Genomic DNA, 26,282 nt, shown 5'->3' with positions numbered 1-26,282 from the left:
CTCAGCACTGGTAATGCGCATTCAACATATCCAATCAAATCAACTATTTTAAACTGTGCCAAAGTTCAAGTCCCACAACTTGCTTCCCTTGATTTTAGGATTTTGAGAGTACGTTTGTAACCTTGGTCGGCAGTGGCGCGAAAAGAGAAGAAAGAGCACGGAAATAGCCAGAAATAGCTGGTGTTTGACTGGTTCTTGGAAATGGATATTCATTAAGGTATTAGAAAAAGGTCGAAGAAGACGTTGAATTGTGAAAAGCAACCGTTAGGAATGGTTCGAAGTGGGGCGGTACACGAATCGTTCGCAATTACACGCTGTTCGCAATTACCCATACCTACCCTATATATACCCTATATTGCTGTGCTCTTCTGGCATAAAGACGTTTGAAAACATGGCCATTGAGGAGAAGCGTGAGCGAAGGAAGCAGGGCTTAACTTTTGGAGACGTTTTCCCTTGCAACACCTGTGGGAGGTGCTGCGCATCCAGAATCAGCCTCTTCTCCCATATGAAGACACACACCGACAGATAAGCCTGCCTGCCTACACATCCGTCGGACTGACAGAAGACTCCATCACCCTATATATAAGCATAGCAGAAGCAGGGCTCCCTTCAGTGTCGGGTGGTTCCTTTGTCGTACAGGAAGGAGTTTGAGTGCTTCAAGGACCTGGAGTCCGTGCAGAAGGCAGACAGAGGCTCTCGGCAGGCGGAGAAGATGTGGGAGTCGGCCATGCCCATCAAGTCCTGTGCCTCTGACGTGGTCGCTCAGATACAGGAAAACTTTGACATCCACGTGAGTGAAGACTGTTGGTAACGATAGTTACTGTGAAGCTATACAGATATTTTTCTGGTCATGGTCTTTTTTGGGTGGGAGGGGGGGGTGGGGTTCTGTATGTAGTGACTGTGAAATTATATGGATGGGAGGGTGTGGGGGGAGGGGTGGGGGGGCTTTTCGTGTGAGGTATGAGCTTGTAATTTTTGATAGATACTTGGGGAATTGGGAGATTGACTGGTATTTGATGCTGTTATGTACATTTTGTTGGTGTTTTTTTTTTTCTTCTTCTTTTTTAACAACAACAACAACAAAACTATTAAGTTTTTCCATCTCAAACGAATTTGCAGAATGAGAATGTGTGAGTTTGTTCATACAAGGGTGTGCACCTGTGCATATATTTGACATGTACACACTAGTACATACATGTTGGTATGTGCAGACACATAATACACACACACCATACACGCCAAGACACACAACACAAGACACGATTACTCAATTGTACATTAACTCGTACACACACAGACACACCCACCACACCCACCACACACACACACACATGCCGAAACACACACACAAACACACAAACACAATATGACTCACATTAATTCTGAGCTTCATGGTAGTAACTATGAAAACTTCTTGGCTGCGTTGCATAAACTATCCTAGCAGTGCTAAGTCTGCTTATCATTAAAAATTTTCCTAAGTCCATGGAATAAGTGTAGACCAAGAAAATTCTTATCACTGAGCATGCAAACTTAGCGCTGTTAAGATTCCCTGATTCTAGGCCTGATTCCCATATCTTTAAAAAAAAAAAAAGTTATGTGAATTTTCATGCGAAGGAGATCCATGCCAACACGCTGGACACGTACGGTGTGCGGTTTGACATCGCCAGCAACAGCCTGATCTTCCCAGTGCACAGCGGCACTGGTCATCTGGTGGGGGTGCATCGTCTGACCTGCACCATACCAGAGGAAAATGACAACGTCAGAGTCGTGCAGGGCTCCCTTCTGCCCAAGTGAGTGCTGGTCACTGTTGAGAAAAGATACAAAAAGATACAGCTTTTTTTTTTTTTTCTTTCTTTCTCTCCCCCCCCGCCCCCCTTCATCAGTGTCTGCACTGTTTTCAGTTTCAAGGAGGAAGGTGGCAGGATGGTTAAGACGCTCAGCTGCCAATACGGAGAGTCTGTGAGGGTGTGGGTTCGGATCTTGCTCTTGCCCTTTCTTCCAGGTTTGACTGGAAAATGAAACTAGTCATTCAAATGAGACGATAAGCCAAAGTCCCCTGTGCAGCACTCACTTGCACTGAAAAAGAAACCAATGACAATGAGAGTGTTGTCCTTTGGCAATATCCTCCAGAAGAAATCCACTCTGATAGGTACACAAATACATAAGCATGCACTCAAGGCCAGACTAAGCGCGTTGGGTTATGCTGCTGGTCAGCAGCTTTGTCTGCGTCAGTCTCAGTGCTGGCAGTCCACAGGGAACTATCACTGTTAGGTCGCCAGAAGGCCACACACCAGAGGAGACCCAGCACTGCTGCTGAGTCAGTGTGGTGGCATTCAGTGGTGCTGAGTCACTCTGCTTTTCTGCTGAGTCACTTCGGTAGCGTTCAGTAGTGCCTCTTCTGATCCTGCATATGCAGGACGTCACCTGCTTCTAAGCCTGATGCTGACGACTACAATCGCTTAGTCGTGGATCCAGACTGGGCAGACGTGTCCTCCAGAGTGGAGACAGCCACCGTTTTATTGACTCACTTGTGTAAACAAAGTGAGTCTATGTTTTAACCCGATGTTCGGTTGTCTGTGTCTGTGTGTCTGTGGTAAACTTTAACATTGACATTTTCTCTGCAAATACTTTGTCAGCTAGACACCAAATTAGGCATAAAAATAGGAAAAATTCAGTTCTTTCCAGTCATCTTGTTTAAAACAATATTGCACCTCTGGGATGGGCACAAAAAAATTAAAAAAATGAAGCCAAATTATATGCAAACTACCTTTACTGTTATATTTATATTTTTTGTATTCTCTAAACTTGGCACTTTGATCTGATATTTTGACCCAACAAAAGAGCAGTCATTATTATCATTTTTTGTTCAAACAGGAACTTCTTTTGCCAAGCGTGGAAGTTTTATTTATTTTGCAAACGTTTTGGTGCAGATAGTAAAAAAAAAAGGGAAATTACTCTGTAATTAATGCTAGGGGACTTAATTTGCTTTAAACTGATCCTTCTCATCTTAAACATTAAATTTTGAAATTATACTCAGTACATAAAAAGCTTGGATTTTTTTTTTTTTTTTTTAAGTGTATCACAAGTGAGTCTTGAAGGCCTTGCCTCTCTTGTGTATTGATTTATTAGTTTGGATTATACCCTTGTGGATGCTTGTTCGGTTGTTTGCTTAGAATTTACCTTGGTCCAGTAGTGTTAATAGCATGGTATGTAACACTATCAATAACATGTTAAGCCGGTTATGTTATCACTAAAATATGAACCCTGCTGCACGATCATGCTGATATGTGTCTGTTTCTGGCAGCATTCAGTTCTGGTGTGGACAACATTTTCTGAGCCAGTTACTATATAAGTGTTGTTGTTTTTTTAACTCACTCAGTACGGCCAGTCCTCTCTTCTCCTCTACACAGACCCCTCGGATGTCCAGTGGGTGTCTCAGTGACCCAACCTTTAGCTTCCGTCGTCAGAATTGTGATATCTGTTCTCGCTCTCTTAGATTTGTCAGCAGCTTTTGACACTATCGACCACTCTATCCTCTTGAACAGACTTAAAACTTCCTTTGGTATTCGTGACACTGCACTAGCATGGATCACGTCTTGCCTGTCAGATCGTACACAGAAAGTGTGTGTAAATGGTACATACTCTAGAGTATCTGCCTTGAAATATGGTGTCCCACAAGGGTCCGTCCTAGGTCCTGTTCTTTTCGTGCTGTATGCGGCTCCTGTGTCGGATGTCATCAGTCATCATGCGATGTCGCATGAGAGCTTTGCTGATGACACACAACTTTATCAGTCGGCTTCCATAGCTGAATTTGATGCACTGGTGACTCAAACACAGGAGTGCATTGCTGGCCTAAAGGACTGGATGACTCTCAACAAGCTGCAATTAAATGATGATAAGACTGAATTTATGATAACCTGTCCAAAGAAGTTTCGTCAACATCCTTCCTTTCCTGACTCTGTTCTGATCAATAGCACACCTGTTTCACTTTCTCCCTCTGTTCGCAGTCTTGGTGTAATCCTGGACCAGTCTCTTTCCTTCCAACAGCACATTTCGAATATCTGTAAAGTTGCCTATTTGGAACTGCGTAGAATCAGCTCTATCCGCCACTATCTCTCAACCGATGCAACCAAGACACTTGTATGCTCTCTGGTTCTCTCAAGATTGGATTACTGCAACTCTCTTTTGGCCGGCCTTCCCAAATACCTGTTAGACAGACTCCAACGAATTCAGAATAACGCTGCCAGACTCATTTGCAGAGCTTCTAAATTTGACCATGTTTCTCCTCTCCTTCAGTCTCTCCACTGGTTGCCTGTTTCTGATCGAATAGACTATAAGCTATCCACTCTGACCTTTTCCGCAGTCAACGGATCTGGCCCAAAGTATCTTTCTGAACTCATCCATATCTATACCCCGTCTCGCGAGCTCCGTTCTTCTTCTGATACTCGACTTCTCAGGATACCTCACGTCAGAAGTAAGACCTATGGACACAGATCGTTTTCTTTTCAATCGCCAAAGACGTGGAACAAGCTCCCTGATAACCTCCGTCATTCTGATTCCCTCGCATCTTTTAAATCTCGTCTCAAAACTCACCTTTTCCCTCAGCAGTAAGTTCAATTGTGGCAGGTCCACAACTACATGCATGTATATGAATGTGTATCGTGTGTGCGTGTGTTTATGTAAGTTTGTGCCTGCCTGTGTGTGCGTATGTGTTAGGGTAGCTGTTAGATACACATGCATGTTAATATGTATGTATGCAGTGTGTGTGTGTGTGTGTGTGTGTGTGTGTGTGCGTGCGTGCGTGCGTGCGTGTGTGCGTGTGTGTGTGTGTGTGTGTGTGGTCACATTTTGGTGTGTGTATGTAACATAGATATAATGTTTTATGTTTTCAAAAGCGTTTTTGTAAAGCACCTAGAGCAGATTTCTGGATAGTGTGCTATATAAGTATCCATTATTATTATTATTATTATTCTTTGTCAACATTCACCTCTTCAGTGTAAGAGCCTTCCACTTGTAATATTTTGATGGTAGTAATTGGGGTGAAACGCTGTTATCGTCGTCTATTTCACCGTTCGTATGGAGAGAGTTAACCCAGATGTGGTATCATATTGAACATAACCTACAAGAGCTAGGGGGAAGTAAAATACAAACTAAGTAACAATGATAAAAATAACATTGGTATGCTGTCACTTAAGCATATAAATCCAGTTTATCATTTATAAGTGTTGTCAAGGGTGTGGAAGCCTATGTTATGAATGCTTTTTTTTTTCTTTTTGCTAAACTATTTCCATTGACTTTGCTGGATTGAAGTTGTGATTCAAAGTAAATGTTGTCATGGACAAAGGGATTCAAGTAGTGATTCAAAGTCAATGTTGTGGTATGTTTTGCACATCAAAACAGACAGAGGGATTCAAGTTGTGATTCAAAGTGAATGTTGTGGTATGTTTTGCACATCAAAACAGACAAAGGGATTCAAGTTGTGATTCAAAGTGAATGTTGTGGTATGTTTTACACATCAAAACAGACAAAGAGATTCAAGTTGTGATTCAAAGTGAATGTTGTGGTATGTTTTACACATCAAACAGGACAAAGGGATTCAATTTTTCTTTGAATTTGAAAAGAAGGTGTTCCACTGTACGCCAGATACTCTTACTCCCTAGGCGGACACATTACCTTCAGGCCACCACTCCACTTAAAAGTAGAACGCCAGAGAATCGACAGACAGACAGAAAATAAGAAAAAAACTTAGCTGTATGAAGAGCACAGGAACAGGAGTCATGATGGCTGCCGGAAAAAGAGGGCGCTAGTCAGGGGGGCAAAGGAGAGGTTACCTACTTCTAGGAGGTTATTGGTCATAGCTACTTTCGTTTTCTCCGCATAGGCAGATAGTAGTTTGCACAGGACAGGAATGTCAGACCCCTGCCGGAGTCTGCACTAGTGGGTCACAGTAAGTATGTTACTTAAACGTAATTTTAGATAGAAAATTTCCTTAAAGTGTGTGTTGCCCTGTGCGCCAGGTCTGGCGTGCTGGGTCTGTTTGGTTTGAACACGCTGACGAAAGACGTGCAGGAGCTGGTGCTGACCAGCAACGAATGGGACGCCATGGCTGTGTACCAGGAAACAAAGGCGCCTGCGTTGTCGCTGCCATCAGGAATTTCTGCCCTGCCGCAGGAGGTAACGGTCCATGGTTCACCTTGCGAAAGGGATTTACTGTATTCTTTGACAAGGCGCACCCTCCACATTAAAGAACAACAACCAGTTAGAATAGAATAGAATAGTATATATGTCTTTATGACAAAGTGTACCAGGGTCACAAGGAATATTGGGGGGATAGTATATAACAAGGTGTGAACATAAATCGAAAATCATACACAAACACAGATACAGTAGAAATTAGGATACATACAAGTGCATATCAATATAAAAAAACTTGTGCATACTTACACATGCATGCACTGCACACACACACACACACACGCACATGCACACGCGCGCGCACACACACACACACACATTTGAACAGAAACCGCATATTACATGTGGATGGGGCTGATGACTGGATCTTCAGGTAGATGGTTGTTGATTGCACAATTCTAGTTATCATATTGGATTTGTTCGAGAGACAGGGCATTGACTGCTTTCAGGAAAAAGCTATTGGTGAAGCGATTGGTTTTCGTCCTTATACTTCTGTACCATCGACCAGAGGGGAGCATCTAAAAAATCCCACAAGCTGGATGTGATTTGTCCTGGCAGATTGATTTTGCTTTTTTGAGTAGCCGCTTATAATATATGTCTTCTAGAGAGAGTAGATCAGCCCCGGTAATCTTGGTGGCAGTTTTTACGATTCTGTTAAGGGCTGCGACTCCTGCCTTGGAAATGTTTAACTCAGTCTGGATGATGGGCCCTGATTGAGGAGGTGCGGGGGGCAGGGAGGGGAAGGTGTGTGTGTGTGTGTGTTCGTGTGCGCATAGGAAGCTGCTTTCAATTCCTAAAACATGCTCATCTGGAAATGCAGGTTTCATTATTTTACTTTTCTTTCAAAAGATACTTAGGTTTATTTAACAGTTGTTAGAATGATCAATTAGATGGACAACTGATTGAAAACTTCAAAAGATACTTAAGTTTATTAAACATTTGCTTGAATGATCAGTTAGATGGACTACTGATTGAAAACATGAATAGCATCACATATAAAATGAAAGTAACTGCATATTAGCAGCTGTATGATGAACCTACATAACCCGATGACTGAAAGGTTTATTTTTCGTACCTGTTTATTCACTGTTAAGTGCTTTATTGTTTCAGCTTCTGCCAAATTTGGAGCGGTTTTCCAAACTGATTTTGTGGTTTGGAGATGATGTTCGAGCCTGGGAGGCAGCCAAACTGTTTGCCAAAAAGCTGAACGACAAGAGATGCTGCATTATTCGGTGAGATCAGACAACTGCCGTTTAATAGACAGACTTGCTTGTACATGCTGCATATATACACGTGTGTGTGCACATGCATGCATGCACCCCCCTCACACACACACACACACACACACTCTCTCTCTCTCTCTCTCTCTCTCTCTCTATCTATTTAACTATCTCTGTGCTGTGAGACTGATTATTCTTTATACTCATGAATGCAAAAAGACATTTTATTCTTGTTATGATACGAATTCAGAAGCCCATGGGTTAGAAGTGAAATAGAACCTTGGAACTTTTGAACAGTTCTTTACATGGAAAGAAGAAACATTTAGAGAAAACAACAACTGCAATTACTTGCCTTTATTTTCAGTTTTAAGAAGAGGATTGGCTTAGAAATGAGGAAGATGCCAGTTAAATTACAGCAAAGAGAGCGACACCGGCTGGCTGACAGGGTTGTCATGTCAAAGGCATTTCCTACATCTATGTGCATGAATGTAACAGTACGTTTGCCTGATTGTCTTTTACAGTGTTTTTTTTTGTTTTGTTTTTGTTTTTTTGTTTCTACATGACCATGACAGTGTTTTCAGGCCTGACATGGCCCTGGTGGTCGGCCAGGGTTTTAGCAACAGTAATAATGATATTAATGATAACCATCATCATCATCATCACCATCATCACTGCTTTTACAGGCCCAGCGTGGAAGACCCCAGCCCGTTTGAGGCCCTGCGTCGTGGGGTCAAAGTTCGCTCAGTGCTCGGCAAGGCCCGGCCAGTCAAACACAAATCCATCGTCTCCTTCGCCCAGCTGAGAGAGGAGATCTTCTCTGAGCTGACACACTCCGAGCAGGTGGCTGGGGTCAAGGTCAGTGTGTTTGGGAAGGTCATGGTCAATGTGTCAGGAAGGTCAAGGTCAGTGTGTTGGGAAGGTCAGGCGTCGGAAGAGCGACTCGGGCTGATAGGTCTCTGAGTGGTTGTTGAAGTCTGTGACATAACAGCAGTCTCTCAAGTTTCTTGTGGGTTTAGTTTTCTTTACTGTACGTTACGTTTTAGTGCATTTACTTATTTATTTTTCTTATTGGTTTTATTTCAGTTTAGGTTGATACCATACTTTTCAGCCTACAAGGCGCTTCTCTTTTACTCAGATCTGACCCCAGAGTCTTATTGGCTGTATGCACCCTGCCTGTTTGTGAAAACTGAATTTGACCGCCACTTAGTACCGTCACAACAAACTCCATATATAACCGCCACTTAGTACCGTCACAACAAACTCCATATATAACCGCCACTTAGTACCGTCACAACAAACTCCGTATATAACCGCCACTTAGTACCGTCATAACAAACTCTATATATAACCGCCACTTAGTACCGTCACAACAAACTCTATATATAACCGCCACTTAGTATCGTCACAACAAGCTCCGTATATAACCGCCACTTAGTACCGTCACAACAAGCTCCGTATATAACCGCCACTTAGTACCGTCACAACAAGCTCCGTATATAACTGCCACTTAGTACCGTCACAACAAACTCTATATATAACCGCCACTTAGTACCGTCATAACAAACTCCGTATATAACCGCCACTTAGTACCGTCACAACAAGCTCCGTATATAACCGCCACTTAGTACCGTCACAACAAGCTCCGTATATAACTGCCACTTAGTACCGTCACAACAAACTCTATATATAACCGCCACTTAGTACCGTTATAACAAACTCCATATATAACCGCCACTTAGTACCGTCACAACAAGTTCTGTATATAACTGCTACTTAGTACCATCACAACAAGCTCTGTATATAACTACTACTTAGTACCATCACAACAAACTCCGTATATAACCGCCACTTAGTACCGTCACAACAAGCTCCATATATAACCGCCACTTAGTATCGTCACAACAAGCTCCGTATATAACCGCCACTTAGTACCGTCACAACAAGCTCCGTATATAACCGCCACTTAGTACCGTCACAACAAGCTCCGTATATAACTGCCACTTAGTACCGTCATAACAAACTCCATATATAACCGCCACTTAGTACCGTCATAACAAACTCCATATATAACTGCCACTTAGTACCATCACAACAAACTCCATATATAACTGCCACTTAGTACCGTCGCAACAAGCTCTGTATATAACTGCTACTTAGTACCTTCACAACAAGCTCCGTATATAACCGCCACTTAGTACCGTCATAACAAACTCTATATATAACCGCCACTTAGTACCGTCACAACAAACTCCGTATATAACCGCCACTTAGTACCGTCACAACAAACTCCATATATAACCGCCACTTAGTACCGTCACAACAAACTCCATATATAACCGCCACTTAGTACCGTCACAACAAACTCCATATATAACCGCCACTTAGTACCGTCATAACAAACTCCGTATATAACTGCCACTTAGTACCGTCACAACAAGCTCTGTATATAACCGCCACTTAGTACCGTTGCAACAAGCTCTGTATATAACTGCTACTTAGTACCGTCACAACAAGCTCTGTATATAACTGCTACTTAGTACCGTCACATCAAGCTCTGTATATAACTGCTACTTAGTACCATCACAACAAACTCCGTATATAACCGCCACTTAGTACCGTCACAACAAACTCCATATATAACCGCCACTTAGTACTGTCATAACAAACTCTATATATAACCGCCACTTAGTACCGTCACAACAAACTCCGTATATAACCGCCACTTAGTACCGTCATAACAAACTCTATATATAACCGCCACTTAGTACCGTCACAACAAGCTCCATATATAACCGCCACTTAGTACCGTCACAACAAACTCCATATATAACCGCCACTTAGTACCGTCATAACAAACTCCATATATAACCGCCACTTAGTACCGTCACAACAAGTTCTGTATATAACTGCCACTTAGTACCGTCACAACAAGCTCCGTATATAACTGCCACTTAGTACCGTCACAACAAGCTCCGTATATAACCGCCACTTAGTACTGTCACAACAAACTCCATATATAACCGCCACTTAGTACCGTCACAACAAACTCCATATATAACAACATTGTTGATCACAATGAATGCTCATGATCACACTGAACAGCAATACTTCACTCTTTACCAGTATTTGATTCAACATGGTTCACGTTCACCATCATAAGAAATTGAACCCCCGAAAACGGAGTATGGCTGCCTACATGGTGGGGTAAAAATGATCGTACATGTAAAAGCCCGCTCGTGTATATACAAGTGAACGTGGGAGTTGCAGCCCATGAATGAAGAAGAAGAAGAATCTAAATCGCATATAACACCAAATTTCAAGTGAATGTGATCGCACTTTACCATCAGGCCATGAAAAAAGAGCAGTATAAGAGTTGGGAATAAATTTATGGCGTGAAGAGTTGGGAATAAGTTTATGGCGTGAATAAGTTTATGGTGTGAAGAGTTGGGAATAAGTTTATGGTGTGAATAAGTTTATGGTGTGAAGAGTTGGGAATTATGGTGTGAAGAGTTGGGAATAAGTTTATGGCGTGAATAAGTTTATGGTGTGAAGAGTTGGGAATAAGTTTATGGTGTGAATAAGTTTATGGTGTGAAGAGTTGGGAATTATGGTGTGAAGAGTTGGGAATAAGTTTATGGCGTGAAAAGTTGGGAATAAGTTTATGGTGTGAAGAAAGAGAAATCCAAAAAACGAACTGATAGTTTTCAAAAGCAATGGATGGGACTGAAAGCATGGCTAGCAGGCCAGATTGTGATTGAACAAGTTGATAAACTGGTGCTTTACAACACTGTACATTTGACAAAAGTATTCAGAATTGTAAAATTGTGTATGAAAAAATCTTAGAAAGCAAAAAAAAAAAAAAAAAAAAAAAAAAAAAAATCAGCAGATAGCAGAGCAGGTGTTCATAGTAACAGGGCTAGAGTCCACAAGCGGAAGAAAACAATTAGTATTCACCGCATCCCTCATGTGCATCTGATCTGGAAATGAATGAGATGATGGTCTCTGAGCTCCTTGAGGTGTCGTATCAAGAGCTGACTCACGGCATCCCTCGCATGCATCTGATCTGGAAATGAATGAAACCATTCTGCCACCTTTCTCTTTGCTGATGGGACAGCAGTGAATAAATTGATGAACAAGCTTGATGGGCGCAATAGCCGAGTGGTTAAAGCGTTGGACTGTCAGTCTGAGGGTCCTGGGTTCGAATCACGGTGACGGCACCTGGTGGGTGAAGGGTGGAGATTTTTCCGATCTCCCAGGTCAACATATGTGCAGACCTGCTAGTGCCTGAACCCCCTTCGTGTGTGTATGCAAGCAGAAGATCAAATACGCACATTAAAGATCGTGTAATCCATGTCAGCGTTCGGTGGGTGATGGAAACAAGAACATACCCAGCATGCACACCCCGGAGTATGGCTGCATACATGGTGGGGTAAAAACGGTCATACACGTAAAAGCCCACTCGTGTGCATACAAGTGAACGCAGAAGAAGAAGAAGAGGAGGAACAAGCTGTGGCATTCCGTGGACGTGGTGGCGTGTGTGTTCAGTGGCGGCACTACATGGCAGTGAACCGACTGCTGACGGGACATCAGTACCAAAGTGGTTAACATTAGTGTGACAAAATTTAGGTCCAAGCAGGTGGTACCAAAATGGTTCACATGAGTGTGACAAGATTTAGGTCCGAGCAGGTGGTACCAAAATGGTTAGCATGTGTTCAGTGGCGACGCTACACGGCCATGAACCGATTGCAGAAGGGACATCGGTACTAAAGTGGTTAACATTAGTGTGACAAGAATTAGGTCCAAGCAGGTGGTACCAAACTGGTTAACATGTGTTCAGTGGCGACGCTACACGGCCATGAACTGATTGCAGAAGGGACATCGGTACCAAAGTGGTTAACATAAGTGTGACAAGAATTAGGTCCAAGCAGGTGGTACCAAAGTGGTTAACATTAGTGTGACAAGATTTAGGTCTGAGCAGGTGGTACCAAATTGGTTAACATTAGTGTGGCAAGAATTAGGTCCGAGCAGGTGGTACCAAAGTGGTTAACATTAGTGTGACAAGATTTAGGTCAGAGCAGGTGGTACCAAAATGGTTAACATGAGTGTGACAAGATTTAGGTCCGAGCAGGTGGTACCAAAATGGTTAACATGAGTGTGACAAGATTTAGGTCCGAGCAGGTGGTACCAAAATGGTTAACATGAGTGTGACAAGATTTAGGTCCGAGCAGGTGGTACCAAAATGGTTAATGAGTGTGACAAGATTTAGGTCTGAGCAGGTGATACCAAAATGGTTAATGAGTGTGACAAGATTTAGGTCCGAGCAGGTGGAACCAAACTGGTTAACATTAGTGTGGCAAGAATTAGGTCCGAGCAGGTGGTACCAAAGTGGTTAACATTAGTGTGACAAGACTTAGGTCAGAGCAGGTGGTACCGAAATGGTTAACATGAGTGTGACAAGATTTAGGTCCGAGCAGGTGGTACCAAACTGGTTAACATTAGTGTGACAAGATTTAGGTCCGAGCAGGTGGTACCAAACTGGTTAACATTAGTGTGACAAGATTTAGGTCCGAGCAGGTGGTACCAAAATGGTTAACATGAGCGTGACAAGATTTAGGTCCGAGCAGGTGGTACCAAACTGGTTAACGTGTGTTCAGTGGCGACGCTACACGGCCATGAACCGACTGCTGAAGGGGCACCGGCGAGGAGAGCTGACCGTCTTCACCGGCCCCACCGGCTCTGGGAAAACAACCTTCATCAGCGATTATTCCCTGGACCTGTGCATGCAAGGGGTAAGTGCTGTGTGTGTGGGGAGGGGGTGGGGGGGGGTGTTGTGTGTGTGTGTATGTGAGTGTGTGTGTGTGTGTGTTAGTGTGTGTGTGTGTGTTTTATCTTCAGTTTAACGTCTATTCACTATAAGTGTTTTTAGACGGAAAGGAGTAAAGAAGTGGATAAAGGAAAGGGAATGCATGTGAATATTAGTGTAAAAAAGTATTCATGTTATGTGTCAGAGGAAAAGTATATTATAAGAAAAAGGTCTAAAGAGATTGTGGTGTGTATTGAATGAGGTGTCATGGGAAGGAGAATATGTATATGTATATCAACAAGTATTAACCTACAACAGTGTGTTTGTGTGTATATGTGTGAGTGTTAGTGTTTGTATGTGTTTGAGTGTCTGTGACTGTGTGTCAGTGAATGTGAGAGTGTATATCTGTGTTTGTGTCTTTGTATGTGAGAGTGTATAGATCTCTGTGTGTGTGTGTGTGTGTGTGTGTGTGTGTTCATCACTGACTCATGTTTACAAGAATTGGAGTCTTTTCGTTGGAACATATGTTTATCACTTGACCTGTGTACCCAAAATGTGATCGTCAGCACAGAAACGTACAGTAGACATGAGCAGTTGTTTCCCTTGACATGACACTGTGAGTGTGTGTTTGTGACTGTGCATGAATGCTTGCTTGTATGTGTGTCTGTGTGTGGTGTGTGTTTGTGACTGTGCATGACTGCTTGTTTGTGTGTCTGTGTGTGGTGTGTGTTTGTGACTGTGCATGAATGCTTGTTTGTATGTGTGTCTGTGTGTGGTGTGTGTGTGTGACTGTGCATGAATGTTTGTTTGTATGTGTGGTGTGTGTGTGTGTGACTGTGCATGAATGCTTGCTTGTATGTGTGTCTGTGTGTGGTGTGTGTTTGTGACTGTGCATGAATGCTTGTTTGTATGTGTGTCTGTGTGTGGTGTGTGTTTGTGACTGTGCATGACTGCTTGTTTGTATGTGTGTCTGTGTGTGGTGTGTGGTGTGTGTGTGTGACTGTGCATGAATGCTTGCTTGTATGTGTGTCTGTGTGTGGTGTGTGTTTGTGACTGTGCATGAATGCTTGTTTGTATGTGTGTCTGTGTGTGGTGTGTGTTTGTGACTGTGCATGAATGCTTGCTTGTATGTGTGTCTGTGTGTGGTGTGTGTTTGTGACTGTGCATGAATGCTTGTTTGTACGTGTGTCTGTGTGTGGTGTGTGTTTGTGACTGTGGTTGAATGCTTGTTTGTATGTGTGTCTGTGTGTGGTGTGTGTGTGTGACTGTGCATGACTGCTTGTTTGTACGTGTGTCTGTGTGTGGTGTGTGTTTGTGACTGTGCATGAATGCTTGTTTGTATGTGTGTCTGTGTGTGGTGTGTGTTTGTGACTGTGCATGACTGCTTGCTTGTATGTGTGTCTGTGTGTGGTGTGTGTTTGTGACTGTGCATGAATGCTTGTTTGTATGTGTGTCTGTCTGTGTGTGGTGTGTGTTTGTGACTGTGCATGACTGCTTGTTTGTATGTGTGTCTGTGTGTGGTGTGTGTTTGTGACTGTGCATGAATGCTTGTTTGTATGTGTGTCTGTCTGTGTGTGGTGTGTGTTTGTGACTGTGCATGACTGCTTGTTTGTATGTGTGTCTGTCTGTGTGTGGTGTGTGTTTGTGACTGTGCATGACTGCTTGCTTGTATGTGTGTCTGTCTGTGTGTGGTGTGTGTTTGTGACTGTGCATGACTGCTTGCTTGTATGTGTGTCTGTGTGTGGTGCGTACAGTCTTATTGTGTGTGTCCTTGTGTGAATGGCAGTTAAAGTAATACCCTCCCCACAGCCCCCCCCCCCCCCAAAAAAGGAGGTAAAAAGAAGAATCCCTGCATGTTTGCCTTTTGGTCTGATGCATGTTTCCTTGCTGTATTATTTCATGCTTGGCTTGTGATAAAGTTTTATTGCTGAAATATGAATGAGGTGACCACGCTGCTGCTCTCCTGTTTGGTAGGTCAACACATTGTGGGGCAGTTTTGAGATCAACAATGTACGACTGGGGAAAATGATGCTGACGCAGTTTTCACAGTAAGTTTGTGTGGTGTGTGTGTGTGTGTGCCCCAAAATTTTGGACATTTTGTCATCTTTATTTCAGTGATTGATTGATTGATTGATGTGGATACTTATATAGCGCCTATCCTCGGTCAGAGACCAAGCTCTAAGCGCTTTACATACACGGGGACATTTTGCACCACAGACTGCCTACCTGGGTAGAGCCGACTGACGGCTGCCACTGGGAAAAATGGTTGTTGCTCTTGCAAGAAACATCCAACTGCTTCCTGGACATTCAAAACTGGATGACTCGAAATAACTTACAACTGAACGCGGACAAAACTGAAGCAGTGATCATAGGAACCAAACAAAAACTGTCTTCCATCACAATTGACACAATCAAACTTGGCAGTACATCCATCCCTCTTTCCACGTCAGTCAGGAACCTCGGTTTTGTCCTTGACAATACACTGTCCATGCAAAAATTTATCAGTCAGACATGTCAGTCCTGCTACTGTCAACTGCGGCGCATCAGTGCCATCCGGAAATATCTGTCCACTGATGCAACATCTAGACTTGTTGTTTCTCTCATTCTCTCTCGCCTTGACTACTGTAACTCTCTATTGTCTGGTTTGCCTGCTTCATCCATTCAGTCCCTTCAGCGCATACAAAACTCTGCTGCCTGACTCGTCCTCAGAAAGAAAAGATCTGAGCACATCACTCCTCTTTTGCAGTATCTCCACTGGCTCCCTGTCTCACACCGAATAAAGTACAAGATCAGCACTCTATGTTATAAATGTATTCACAAAACTGCCCCTTCCTATCTCTGTGGCTGCCTTCACCTCTACACTCCATCTCGCTCACTACGATCGGCTTCGGATCCACTCTGTTTATGCATACCCAGATTCAAACACTCGACTGTTGGCCGCCATTCTTTCTCTGTCTCTGGACCTTGTGATTGGAATGAACTTCCTCTTTTGCTTCGTCAAGTCTCCACTCTCAGCTCTTTCAAGTCTGGCCTTAAAACCCACCTCTTCCCAAAATAGCCTCTCTTGCCTGCCTCTTCCTTGTCTTTAGTTTCTACAGTTTTAGAGTTATGCATGCGTGTGAATGACTGGTGCGAAAGCGCTTTGATTTGTCTCTGCACAAGATTCAGCGCTATATAAATACCATTATTATTATTATTATTATTATTATTTCTTTTGTCCTTCCTTTACTCGTAAATCAGAATTGCAGTGTTGGTTTAACTCCTTCACCACCAAGTTTCTGTGTGAAAAACGCTCCCCCATGCCAAATATTTTAGATGTGATGCTCTCAGTTACAGTCCTTGGCTCATGTCAAAACAGCACAAAGTACTTGTCATGGAGCAAAGGTTAGTCATTGTTCTATTGGCAGGAAACTGGCTGCAGCTGTGAAGCTTTGTTACAGTGTGAAAAACAGTCCTTTTCACATGACCCCTCAATGTTGACTAAAGTCACCTATGGTGGTGTACTGTCTAGTCGACTAAGGCAGCCCATGGCAGTGAAAGAGTTAAGAATGATGCAGCACCTCCTGTTGTTCACCAGGATGAACCTGAGCAAGCGACTGGAGGAGTTTGACGAGTGGGCCAATCGCTTTGAGGAACTGCCCATGTACTTCATGACATTTTTTGGTCAGGAGAGCATCCGCAAAGTCATTGAGGTCAGTTGCTGGGTTCGTTCGGTTTTTGTTTACAGTGCATGTTCTGTTTTTCTATTATCTTATTTTGTAATGCAATTTTTTTTTTCTTCCTGTGTGTGTGGGAAATAAGTCCCACACTGTTTCGTATGACTGAGTGGGGTTTTTAAATGTGTGACCGTTTTTTACCCTATCATTACTCTGTCAACCATACTCTGTTTTAGGGGATACGCATGCTGATTGTGTTTGTGTTACCATAACTTGTCTGACATGGATCACAGGATCTTTAACGTGCTTATCTGATGCGTCCGCATGTGTATGCACATTGAAGAGGATTCAGGCACTAGCAGGTTTGTACATATGTTGACCTTATAGAAAATCTCCACACTTAACCGCACCAGGTGCAGATGGGATTCGAACTCAGAACCCTTAGATTGAATGCCCAATGCTGTAACTATTTGGTTATTATACCCGTGTTTTGTGATGCAGTGAAAAACAATATTTATATGAGAATACTGATACATGTTTCTGATGAAAAAGAAATCGTTACAGAAATATATGAGAATAACGGATGCACACTTTCTGTGAAAAAAGAATCTTTACAAAAATGTATATATGAAAATACTGACACACGTTTCTGGTGAAAAAGAAATCGTTACAGAAATATTATGAAAATAACGGATGCCCACTTCCATTGAAAAGGGAATCTTTACAAAAATGCATGAAAACATGAATGCACGTTTCCTGTGAAATGAGACATCTTCACAAAAATGTATGAACTTGCAGACGCACGTTTCTGTTAACTCTCTCCGGACGAAGGAATGCTCACGCATTCCTACACAAAACGTATTCGGATTTGGATTAAGTAATGGAATAGCATTCTCCGAAAGTACAATTCCATCATGCGCTGTACACGTGATTTTGTGATTAGCCAAGCAGAGTGCGCTATTCTGGGTCACTCCACAATCGAACAGTATGATTGGTCAGCCTGGGATGTGTGGCCTGTCTCGCACACACGCTGACAAAGTCACTGACCAGTCGTCTGCTCGCGTACCAGCCTGTTAGCAAAGCGGGCTCTTCTCAGAATGTTGTGAAGCGAAAAAGGCAGTGACGGCAACGTTTTAGGGTTGCCGAGGTGCTTGAAATGCTACAAACTGAAGGGTCGGACATTGAAGAGGTGGATGATGACGAAGAAGAAAGCGAATTTAATGCAGAAAGCGAGCATGGGTATGGTGATTCGGGGTGAAAAATTGGCAGTATTTTCTACATATGGCAAAACTGTAAAAATAAGATGAGAAATTTGATTTTTTGTGTATGTAATAGTTCAACACGTAATAAACCAATTCTGAAAGTTTCATTTTCTTACACAGTATTTTGTATTTTTGTAATTTTTTTCCAAACCCTTACAAATGGGCCGTCTGTGGGGAAAAGCAAGGGAGAAAACTTGTCGTCCCGAGTGAGTTAAGGGTGGGATTTTTTTTCCGACCTCCAAGGTCAACACATATGCAGACCTGCTAGTGCCTGAACCCCCTTTGCGTGTATACAGAAGCATAAGGTCAAACATGCACGTTACAGATCCCTGTAATCCATGTGAGCGTTCAGTGAATTTTGGAAAGAAGAACACACACCCAGCATGCATGCCCCCGAAAACAGAGTATGGCTGCCTACACAGCGGGGTAAATAAACAAAACTTGTCGTCCCGAGTGAGTCAATGCTGCACAGACTGAGTGACTGTGTTGTCATTTCCAGGCCATGTCCCACGCTGTCTACGTTCATGACATTGCCCATGTGATTGTGGACAACCTGCAGTTCATGATCGGGTCGAACGGGGAATGGGCCGACCGCTTCGCCAAGCAGGACACGTTCATCGCTGCCTTCCGCAAGTTTGCCACCAACATGAACTGCCATGTCACTCTGGTCATTCACCCTCGGAAGGTGTGTGCGTTGTCACCATGTCACACTCACACACTCACACACACACACATACACACAGTTATAATATATGCTTTGTTACTTTGTCATACATACACACATACACACACGCTCATGCAGGCACACACATACACACACACACACACACATGCACTCATGCGCACGCTCAAGGGTGTGCGCACACGCACATGCACACACTCACACACACACACACACACACACACAAGAAAATTTCTCTGCTGTGAATGTTAGCCTTTGATTTGAAATCTGTAGACTTTAGAAAGAAAGTTAACTGTTGTGAACGTTGTTACTGTTCTTAAATACACCCCCTGACCCCCTTATTACTCCTGTCACTGTTCCCACTCCCTCCCCCCCCCCCCCCCCCCCCACTTTTTTTTTTTTTTTTTTTTTTTTTGTAAGTGCAACAATATCACCAATGATGAATAGACTTGATAAATCAGGTCATTCAAACAAAACAAAAACAAAGAAACAAAAACTGACAACAGGAAAAAAACAAACAAACAAAAAAACCCAGAACAACATATAACCTTGATAAACGGCATGAACAAACTTTTTGCTCGTCAACACCTGTGAGTTGTAAAACAAGTGGAGCGATGGCCTGGAAGTAACGTGTCCGCCTAGGAAGCGAGAGAATCTGAGCGCGCCGGTTCGAATCATGGCTCAGCCGCCGATATTTTCTCCCCCTCCACTATACCTGGAGTGGTGGTCTGAACGCTAGTCATGCGGATGAGACGATAAACCGAGGTCGCGTGTGCAGCATGCACTTAGCGCACGTAAAAGAACCCACAGCAACAAAAGTGTTGTTCCTGGCAAAATTATGTAGAAAAATCCACTTTGATAGGAAAAACAAATAAAACTGAACGCAGGAAAAAATACAAAAAAAATGGGTGGCGCTGTAGTGTAGTGACGCGCTCTCCCAGGGGAGAGCAGCCCGAATTTCACACAGAGAAATCTGTTGTGATAAAAAGAAAACAGGACGTAAGATGAGAGCACACACAGCTTGCACGTGCGGCTCTTTCGCTGGGCAGGAAAAGGACACGGACGACCTGACCACGGCGTCAGTGTTCGGCAGCGCCAAAGCCACACAGGAGGCCGACAACGTGCTCATTCTGCAAGACAAGCGTCTGTCGTCTGTACGCGGGAGGAAGTATTTACAGGTGAGTGGGAGGAAGTATTTACAGGTGAGCAAGAGGAAGTATTTACGGGTGAGTGGGAGGACAGTATTTACAGGTGAGCGGGAGGACAGTATTTACAGGTGAGCAAGAGGAAGTATTTACAAGTGGAAGTATGAGTGGAGGTATTTACAGATGAGCGGGAGGAAGTATTTACAGGTGAGTTGGAGGATAGTATTTACGGGTGAGCAGGAGGATAGTATTTACAGGTGAGCATTTACAGGTGAGCAGGAGGATAGTATTTACAGGTGAGCACAGGTGAGCAAGAGGATAGTATTTACAGGTGGAAGGAAGTATGAGCGGAAGAATTTACAGATGAGCAGGTGGAAGTGTTCACAGGTGAGTGGAATGAAGTATTTACAGGTATGCAGGAGGGAATACAGGTATTCAGGAGGAAGTATTTAAAGGTGTGCAGGAGGTATTTACAAATGAGTGAAAGTATTTACTGATGAGCAAGAGGAAGTACTTATAGGTAAACAAGAGGAAGTGTTTACAGGTGAGCAGAAATATTAAGAGGAAGTATTTACAGGTATGCAGGAGGAAGTGTTAAGAGGAAGTATTTACAGGTGAGCAGAAATATTAAGAGGAAGTATTTACAGGTATGCAGGAGGAAGTGTTAAGAGGAAGTATTTACAGGTGAGCAGAAATATTAAGAGGAAGTATTTACAGGTATGCAGGAGGAAGTGTTAAGAGGAAGTATTTGCAGGTGAGCAGAAATATTAAGAGGAAGTATTTACAGGTATGCAGGAGGAAATGTTAAGAGGAAGTATTCACAGGTGAGCAGAAATATTAAGAGGAAGTATTTACAGGTATGCAGGAGGAAGTGTTAAGAGGAAGTATTCACAGGTGAGCAGAAATATTAAGAGGAAGTATTTACAGGTATGCAGGAGGAAATGTTAAGAAGAAGTATTTACACAAACGTGACATGAAACCTGCCCTTTCTCCATGGGAAGGCATTGTCTGTGTGTTATGGGGGACATTAAATGTGACATGAAACCTGCCCTTTATCCATGGGAAGGCATTGTCTGTGTGTTATGGGGGACATTAAATGTGACATGAAACCAGCCCTTTATCTGTGGGAAGGCATTGTCTGTGTGTTATGGGTGACATTAAATGTGACATGAAACCTGCCCTTTATCCGTGGGAAGGCATTGTCTGTGTGTTATGGGGGACATTAAATGTGACATGAAACCTGCCCTTTATCTGTGGGAAGGCATTGTCTGTGTGTTATGGGGGACATTAAATGTGACATGAAACCTGCCCTTTTCCGTGTACAGGTGACCATCCTTGACTTGGGAACACTTTGTCTGTGTGTTACCAGTGAAAATAAACGCGACATGACAGGCGCTATAGCCGAATGGTTAAAGCGTTTGACTTTCAATCTGAAGGTCCTGGGTTCGAATCTCAGTAAACGGCGCCTGGTGGGTAAAGGGTGGAGATTTTTCCAATCTCCCAGGTCAACATATGTGCAAACCTGCTTGTGCCTGAACCCCCTTCATATATATATGCAAGCAGAAGATCAAATACGCATGTTAAAGATCGTGTAATCCATGTCAGCGTTCCATGGGTTATGGAAACAAGAGTATACCCAACACACACACCCCTGAAAACGGAGTATGGCTGTATACATGGCGTGGGTAAAAACGGTCATAAACGTGAAAGCCCACTTGTGTACATACGAGTGAATGTGGGAGTTGCAGCCCATGAACAGAGAAGAAGAAGAAGAAAACACGACGTGAAACCTGCCCCTTTCTCCGTGTGCAGGTGACCAATCTTGACTTGGAAATGCTTTGTCTGTGTGTTATCGGTGACAATAAACACGACATGACAGGCGCAATAGCCGAATGGTTAAAGCGTTTGACTTTCAATTTGAGGGTCCTGGGTTCGAATCTCGGTAACGGCACCTGGTGGGTGAAGGGTAGAGATTTTTCCAGTCTCCAGGTCAATATGTGCAGATCTGCATGTGCCTGAACTCCCTTCATGTGTATACGCTAGCAGAAAGATCAAATATGTATGTTGAGGATCCTGTAATCCATGTCAGCGTTCCGTGGGTTATGGAAACAAGAACATACCCAGCAAGCACATCCCCGAAAACGGAGTATGGCTGCATACATGGCGGGGGTAAAAACAGTCATAAACGTGAAAGCCCACTGGTGTACACACGAGTGAATGTGGGAGTTGCAGCAAGAAGAAGAAAACGTGATGTGAAACCTGCCCCTTTCTCCATGTGCAGGTGACAAAGAACAGGTTTGACGGAGAGCTGGGCGTCATGCTCCTCAAGTTCGACAAGGAGTCGTTGAGCTTCGCCGTCAGAGAGAAGCCCGCCAAACGTGCCACCAAAGGAGACACCAGTGCGGAGGACATCCCAAGCGAAATCCCTGTGTCCATGTCTGATGACGCTGATTTTCCTTCAGGGGGAATTTAGAAGATGTGAAGCCGGTGAATTGTGAAGAAGAAAGGTGATTGTGATGTGTTGTTTTTTTGTTTGTTTGTTGTTGTTTTTATGAAATGACAAGTGTTTTCTATCTCTGGTTGTGTTGTTTTTTTTCCTTTTTGTGTTATTTTTATGTGTGTTCTTTGTCTTCAGAAAGATGATTGTGATGTTGTTTTCCCTGAAATGGTAAGATTTTATTTCCTTTTTTTTTATATATATATATATTGTTTCTGTGTGCATTCTTTGTCTCTGGTTGTGTGTGTGTGTGTGTGTGTGTGTGGTGGTGGTGGTGGTGGTTTGTGAAGAAGAAAGATGATTGTGATGTTGTTTTTCTGAAATGGCAAGAGTTTTATATCTTTTTTTCAGACTGCGTTTGTGTGCATTCTTTGTCTCTGGTTGCGTGTGTATGTCTGTGTGTGTGCGTGCGCATGCGTGTATGCATGTGTGTGTGTGTGTGTGTGTGTGTGGTGGTTTATGAACAAGGAAAATGATCGTGATGTTTTTGGTTGAAATGGCAAGAGCTGTATATCCGTGTGTTTTCTTTGTGTGTGCATGTGTGTGTGTGTGTGTGTTCTTTACTAGTGTATGTCATGTGTCTTGTGTCTGAGCATGTTTTTTGCACACGTGTGTGTGAGAGTGTGTGTGTATGTGTTCATGTGTTTGTGATGTAAGTGGTGATATTTGAGTGTGTGAGGGTGGCTGACATAAAGAGCCCTAAAACATGAAATATGTTTTGTATTTGAAAATGACAGATCTGCTGATGTTTGTCTTGTGCAGATATATATATATATATATATATATATATATATTTATATATAAATATATATATATATATATATATATATATATATATATATATATGATGTTAATTGATTATGAAAGATCTGCTGATGATTTTGTATTATGCGGAGGTGTATATGATGATCATGAATGCATTGATCGAAGGAAGAATGAATAGTTTGCCTGGGATGATGTGAACCCAGGACACGAAGACACATTGTTCGATGGATCTGTTGAAGGGGCATAACCCTGGGGGGGGGGACTTTGAGGATTGTCTCCTCACATTGGATGCCGGATAATCCCATGTGACAGTCGGCCATCCTCTCAGTCTGACCAGACATCATGTCGCGCTCTCTGGTGGCGGGCGCAACAGCCAGGCGGTTAGAGTGTTGGGCTTTCAATCTGAGGGTACAGGGTTCGAATCTCGGTGTCACCTGGTGGGTAAAGGGTGGAGATTTTTCCGATCTCCCAGGTCAACATATGTGCAGACCTGCCAGTGCCTGAACCCCTTTTGTGTGTATACGCACGCAGAAGATCAAATATGCACGTTAAAGATCCTGTAATCCATGTCAGCATTTGGTGGGTTATGGAAACAAGAACATACTCAGCATGCACACCCCCGAAAACAGAGTATGGCTGCCTATATGGTGGGGTAAATAAACAAAAACGGTCATACACATAAAATGTTACATGTTTGTCTGAGTGTGTATGTGTGCGTGCCTGAAATATGATTGAATGACACAGGAAACGAATGATGAGCGCCCAATGGCAGCCACCAGTCGGTTCTACCCTGTTAAGTAAATGACCCCGTGTTTCTAAAGTGTTTAGAGCTTGGTCTCCGACTGAGGATAGGCGCTGTATAAGTATGCATGTCAATCAATATCAAAAAGACTTTCTGTCTGAGGGTTCTGAGTTCAATACCAGTTCTGGCACCCGGTGGGTTAACTCACTCAGGACGGCCAGTCCTCTCCTCTGCCCTACAGAGACCGCCTCGGACTTCCACTGGGTGTCTGAATGACCAGACCTTTTGCTTCCGTCATCAGAAATGCAGTATTGGTTCTCTACATACACCTATTCAGTATAAGAGCCTTCCGCTTGTGATATTTTGATGATGTTAATTGCGATGAAACGCTGTCATCCTCGTCTTTTTCGCCGTTCATATGGAGAGAGTTAAGACTGGAGGATTTTTTTTTTTTTTTTTTTTTTATAACTCCCACATTGACACACAAGCTAACCTGCTAGTGCTTGAATTCCCTTCTTGTGTGTATCCACATGCAGAAGATCAAATGCACACTTTTAAAGTTCCTGTCGGTCATGTCAGCATTTGAACATACCCAGCATGGATCAGGAAGTTATTGAACTTTGAAATGTTAAGTTCTCAAATGGCACACTGTAATGATTGTGTTCTGATATTATTGAACTTTGAAATGTTAAGCTTCCCAAATGGCATTACAATGAACATAAATGTGGTATGTGTTATGTGGTCATGACATTTCTTAAACCATGTATCCCAATCTTTTTGGATGTCCCCTGCAAAACATACTCACACATGCACGCTCTGCATTCAGTTTCAGTTTCACTTTCTCAAGGAGGCGTCACTGTGTTCGGACAAATCCATACACGCTACACCACATCTGTTGAGCAGATGCCTGACCAGCAGCGTAACCCAACGCGCTTAGTCAGGCCTTGAGTGCATGCTTACATATTTGTGTACCTATGAAGGGGATTTCATTTTACGTAATTTCGCCAGAGGACAACACTCTCGTTGCCATGGGTTCTTTTTCAGTGCGCCAAGTGCGTGCTGCACACGGGACCTCGGTTTATCATCTCATCCGAAAGACTAGATGCTCAGTTTGATTTTCCAGTCAAACTTAGGAGAAAGGGCGAGAGCGGGATTCGAACCCACACCCTCACGGACTCTCTGTATTGGCAGCTGAGCGTCTTAACCATTCTGCCACCTTCCTCCTTGCATACACACACACATGCGCGCGCGCATGCGCACACAGTTTGATATGTTCCATCACCACAGTTTTCTGGGATGCTTATTCCCGGTTGGTGACATCACCTGAGGTGGGTGTCAGTGTTAAACCCAGGCCCAGCTAACAAACCCCATGAAGATACAGGGGATGTCTTCCAGTTACAAGTAATGCTCATGCTGTCTGTGAATTCTGCACTAGAAATTTCCTCTTATTTAGTAGTCTTTTTGGACTCACTTGTGTAAACAAAGTGAGTCTATGTTTTAACCCGGTGTTCGGTTGTCTGCGTGTGTGTCTGTGTGTCCGTGGTAAACTTTAACATTGACATTTTCTCTGCAAATACTTTATCAGTTGACACCAAATTTGGCATAAAAATAGGACAAATTCAGTTCTTTCCAGTCATCTTGTTTAAAACAATATTGCACCTCTGGGATGGGCACAAAAAAAATAAAAAAGAAGCCTAATTATATGCAAACTGCATTTACTGTTATATTTATATTTTTTGTATTCTCTAAACTTGGCACTTTGACCTCTTATTCTGACACAACAACAAGAGGAGTCATTATTATCATTTTTTGTTCAAACAGGAACTTCTTTTGTTAAGCATGGAAGTTTTATTTATTTTGCAAACGTTTTGGTGCAGATAGTAAAAAAGGGAAATTACTCTGTAATTAATGCTAGGGGACTTAATTTGCTTTAAACTGATCTTTCTCATCTTAAACATTACATTTTGAAATTATACTCAATACATAAAAAGCTTGGATTTTTTTTTTTTTTAAGTGTATCACAAGTGAGTCTTGAAGGCCTTGCCTCTCTTGTTTTCTTTTTCTTTTTTTCTTTTTTTTTTCTTTTCTCCCATTATTTTCTCATGTTATTTCTGGATTCCTGATACATATATCTTTGTTGTTTCAAGAAAGTCTTCCATTTCAGTTCCTAAGATGTTCACATAACGTTTCTACTTGTACACTTGTTCAAGTGAAGAAGGTGTGATTGTCAACACTGAGATGAGCATAGCAGCCCATTTTCAAGTGTTATTTCTAGCATGGTATTTTTATTTTATTTACTTATTTCTTGTACAAAC

The 26,282-nt window shown here is 42.8% G+C and overlaps 1 protein-coding gene across 1 annotated transcript; it reads left to right on the top strand.

The window, feature by feature from the left end:
* Positions 1–670: 670 nt before the first annotated feature.
* Positions 671–22,606, top strand: LOC143288162 (twinkle mtDNA helicase-like). Its single transcript, XM_076596463.1, has 11 exons — positions 671–790; positions 1,615–1,790; positions 6,018–6,174; positions 7,306–7,427; positions 8,099–8,270; positions 13,070–13,204; positions 15,193–15,266; positions 16,796–16,910; positions 18,636–18,821; positions 19,868–19,996; positions 22,245–22,606. Exons 1-11 carry the CDS (start codon positions 713–715, stop codon positions 22,434–22,436), a joined length of 1,536 nt encoding a protein of 511 aa, XP_076452578.1. The 5' UTR covers positions 671–712; the 3' UTR covers positions 22,437–22,606.
* Positions 22,607–26,282: the final 3,676 nt, after the last annotated feature.

Source organism: Babylonia areolata, chromosome 12 (assembly GCF_041734735.1).
Source record: "Babylonia areolata isolate BAREFJ2019XMU chromosome 12, ASM4173473v1, whole genome shotgun sequence".
Taxonomy (NCBI): domain Eukaryota; kingdom Metazoa; phylum Mollusca; class Gastropoda; order Neogastropoda; family Buccinidae; genus Babylonia; species Babylonia areolata.
Note: the sequence above shows the minus strand (reverse complement) of the source record. Positions and strands in the feature narration are given on the sequence as shown.

What these genes read in the sequence shown, in the direction of transcription:
- LOC143288162 (XM_076596463.1), top strand. Translation starts at nt 713, where the DNA reads ATGTGGGAGTCGGCCATGCCCATCAAGTCCTGTGCCTCTGACGTGGTC. An exon ending in AGGAAAACTTTGACATCCAC is followed by an intron (nt 791 to 1,614) that starts GTGAGTGAAGAC and finishes TTTCATGCGAAG; the next exon opens with GAGATCCATGCCAACACGCT. An exon ending in TGGTCATTCACCCTCGGAAG is followed by an intron (nt 18,822 to 19,867) that starts GTGTGTGCGTTG and finishes TTCGCTGGGCAG; the next exon opens with GAAAAGGACACGGACGACCT.